This window comes from Caloenas nicobarica, chromosome 19 (genome assembly GCF_036013445.1).
Source record: "Caloenas nicobarica isolate bCalNic1 chromosome 19, bCalNic1.hap1, whole genome shotgun sequence".
In the NCBI taxonomy this organism is placed as follows: Eukaryota; Metazoa; Chordata; class Aves; order Columbiformes; family Columbidae; genus Caloenas; species Caloenas nicobarica.
Window position 1 is genome coordinate 2,581,683 of NC_088263.1, and position 3,865 is coordinate 2,585,547.

The 3,865-nt window shown below is 51.4% G+C and overlaps 1 protein-coding gene across 1 annotated transcript; it reads left to right on the plus strand.

The window, feature by feature from the left end:
• The first annotated feature begins 2,099 nt into the window (after nt 1-2,099).
• Nucleotides 2,100-3,600, plus strand: LOC135996357 (P2Y purinoceptor 2-like). The gene is made up of 2 exons (XM_065648216.1): nt 2,100-3,021; nt 3,452-3,600. Exons 1-2 carry the CDS (start codon nt 2,100-2,102, stop codon nt 3,598-3,600), a joined length of 1,071 nt encoding a protein of 356 aa, XP_065504288.1.
• Nucleotides 3,601-3,865: the final 265 nt, after the last annotated feature.

Below are 3,865 nucleotides of genomic sequence, written 5' to 3' on the forward strand. Positions count from 1 at the left end.
ATCTGAGCCATGGCTAGTGTGGGGAAAATGAAGCCCATGACCTTGTGGATTTTTGCCACCCTGAGAGCTGAGCTGGTCTTTGTGCCACAGCAGTTCTGCTTGGGGTAGAAAAGAAAGGATCCACTTGCTGCTAGCGCGGCTGCTCCCTGCAATAGGGTGGGATTTCTGGAGCTTTGTGGATGATGATGCCACAAGGCAGCAACAAAACATTATTAAGAAGTCCTTAATTTGGAAAGGTTTGCTTTTTGGGAAAGGTAGTGAAATACAGAGGAAAACAAATGGTTAATGGCTGCAATAGCCATAGACCTCTCTGTGTTAGAAGCCACTGGCTTAGCGAAAAAAACCCCTGGGTTAGACTCCCAGTTTTACCCAAATGGGAGCTAAAGGCTAGGTTAAGGAAAGGACACCCTGTTTGAGCCAGGCCTGGGGAAGCCCTGGTGAGGATAAACTGGTTCTCAACCCCTCCTGAGCTGTTCAAGCCATGTTTCTTCATCAGCTGCCACATTCAGCCACCCTGGAAGGTGCAGTTTAATTGCAAGTTTATCTGGCTGACCGAAGCCAAGAGAGACTGAAGGTGCCTCTGTCTAAAAACATATCTGTCGTAAAAATGCCTTCAAGCCTTTTTTCTTCCCAGGGTCTGTCCCACACCCCTGGGGATGCTATGTGGAGCTGTGAACGGCTGAGAGCATCTTCTGCAAATGGCTCATTACACAGAGCCACGATCCCAAAGTGGCTCTGAGCATTTTTGGGAGATGCTGGGATGTGACACGGTCATACCCCAAAGGCAGAGTGAGCAATGAGCAATACAAGAGCCAGGGTGTAAATCCAAGTGCTTAAACATAATCAAAAGTGTCTGATTTCAGAATCAGCCACATATATATAGAGAGAGATATATAGGTGCGCCATCCCTAGAGATGTTTGAAAGATATATAGATGAGGTTCTTAGGGACATGATTTAGTGCCAGAGTTAGGTCATGGTTGGACTCGATGACCTTGAGGGTCTCTTCCAACCAAAATGATTCTGTGATTCTATGATTATGACAGATGTGAGGCTCCCAAATGGCCAGGGTTTTACTGCTGGTTAGACACCAATGGGCTTACAAGCTGCATCCCAAAAAGGGACAGGCTCGGTGCCTGCCAGGCAGAGCTTGGTGCTGCTGTGATGGTCTCACTCCTTATCCCGTTGTTGCTCCTGCTAACAGGAACCCGGCACAGTTTTGGGTCACTCCATGGTTACGATTGTGCTCCCTGGGAAGAACAGCTGGATGCTGTGCCCCAACCAGCCTCCCAGCTGCTGGCAATGAAGAGGCAATAAAGGGCGTGAGCTGGTGTGGGTGGAGGGAGCAGCATCAGCCACCTGCCCTGTGGTCCTCCAGGAGAGACCCAACCACGCAGCAGAGATGCTCCTGTCACCAGGCTGTGAGTGAATCCAGCGGGGTGTCCTGCCCGTGGGGACAGCGGGACAAGTCTGGGACAGCAGCCGAGCAAGGTGGGCAGAGGGTGCTCGGGGGCTGCCCTGTCTGCAGGGCTGGGAAGTCTGGCAGTGGCAGAGGGAGGAGGTTGATGAGCCACTTGCCAACTGCACTGTAACAAAACCGTCTGAAATAATTGCAGGGTGTGTGATGCTGGGATCTCGCTAATGACTTTAAATGGATTTGGAACCAAGCGGTAGCAGTATCATCTGTTTCATCTTCCCCCATGAGCAGCAGTGAATGTTTAAGCTGCTCCTGTGGTTCCTTCATAGCCCTTTCTCTTTCCTTTGCAGCACAACGTCAAGCTGAGTGTGGTGGGTTTGAGTCTGATTCCCACAAGGTCATATATTTGTGTATGAAAAGCAAGACCTGGCCCCTTGCACCTGCCAGGTCTCTTCCTATGGAGGCTGGGATAAAAACGGGTCAACTTTTGGCCACAGATCTTCAGGGTTAGGAATCAGTTGAAAACCTGCCTCTGCTGGTTCAGCCACTGTTGCCTCTGATCCAGCTCAGCCTTATGATGATAAGCTCTGGCGGTTTCACTGCGTTCTCTTTTCCACCCCATCCTTTGCAGGTCAGCGCAGAGGCTCTTCCTATGTCCCCGAAGCCACTGGCCTCCTCTCCTTCATGAACACCAGCCTGGACTGCGTGCCCCAGGGGCTGCACCCCACCATCCCCAGCCTGGGGACCCTTCTCCTGCTGGCCAGTGTCCTGCTGGACGGCGTCAGCTTCTGCGTGTTCTGCTGCCGCGCCAAGCAGTGGGATCCGGGCATGATCCTGCAGTTCAGCCTGGTCCTGGGAGATGTCCTGATCATCCTTGTTGCTCCGCTCAGGATTTCCTACCTCAGCCTTGGCAACCGGTGGCCATTTGGGCAGTTTCTCTGCCAGTTTGAAGTGTTCCTGCACAGCGCCCACGTGTACAGCAGCATCTATTTCTTGATGCTCATCTGCATCCACCGGTACTTTGTCGTTGTACGGTACAAAAGCAAGTCGCTCTGGAAGAAGAGGAGCTTCTTGAGAAAGCTACGCTTGTTTGTCTGGCTCGTCCTCTTTGTCCAAGGGCTGCCTCTCTTCTTCCTCCTCAAGACTTCAGTTATTAATGGCTCAGCAACATGCCTAAATATTCATCAGTCAGAGTTGTCCTCTACTTACTTCTTCTACAACATGGTTTTCATTGTGGCCTCTTTCCTCCTGCCCCTTGCCATTTCCTTGCCTTGTGGAGCTCTGTTGGGAGCTGCCTTTGCTAAAGCAGCAAAGAAAAGCTCCAGAGGCAAGAAGATGAAGAGCAGGTCTCTGCAGATGATAACGGTGTCTCTGGTGATTTTTTTTGCTGTCTGCTTTGGCCCTCTGCACATCTGCAGGACCATTGCTGTTGTTGTGAAGTACTATGGCATGTCTTGCAAGCTCTTGCACCAGGTAGAATTTGCCTGCTACATCAGCTGGGTGTTCACCATGGCAAACACCTGTCTGGATTCCCTGATTTCTGTGTTTGCTAATGACAAGTTTAAAAGGAGCTTGCTGACTCCATTCAAAAATGCTGGGGCATCAAGTGAGTGTTTAGGGTCCCGGAGCCACCCCAGACCTCCCCAGAGGATCCAGCGGGGCAGCTGCTGAAGATCCAGATCCTGAGCTTCCTCCTCCTGTTCTGTCCCAGGTCCCCAGAGCTACAGGTGGCAGCGCTGCAGGAGTTCCAGGGTTCCTCTGTGTTCCTCCAGTGTTATCCAGGGGTTGTTCCTGTGGGGAGGGACTCCCTGGGCTGTAAGGAAGCTCAGAGTAGGTGCTGGTCCTGCCAGTACCCTGGGTGGCTGGATCTCCCAAACATGGGCTTCTTTACACTGCCAAAGTCACCAAACCCCATTGGGCGCAGAGGGGAAGTCAGGGAAGAACTTACACCTAAGTCATCCATCATGAGAAAGTCCAATGAAAACCACTGTGACCTTCTTGCCTATGAATATTGTGTGTTTTTTCTTTTCCGTCAGGAGCAGTGTCTGTGCGAGCACTGAGCCGAGGAGCGTGCAGGTCTGAGTCCCGCATCCCAGCACAGGGGAAAATAACCCATGTCCAGGAACCTGACTGTCCCTTGGACATCCAGAAGTCGGCACCTCCCCAGCCCTGGAGACAGTCCTGACCTGAACGCTGCTGTGATGGGACCTGACATGCTTTTACCCACCAGTCAGCTCTTTCCAGGTGAGAGTAAAAGATGGCAAATGTTGAACCATGGATGAGCAGTACAGGAGGGAGATGCATTGATGGGGAAAGGTGCTTTATCAGCCTGGTAAGAAACCCAAATTTAGTCTGTTGGAAAGTCCTGAGAAACTGAGTCCAGTCTTATCCCCAGAAACATTAGTTTAAAAGCCTGCAAGGAGCTACCTCCATCCCACCCTGTGTTTCAT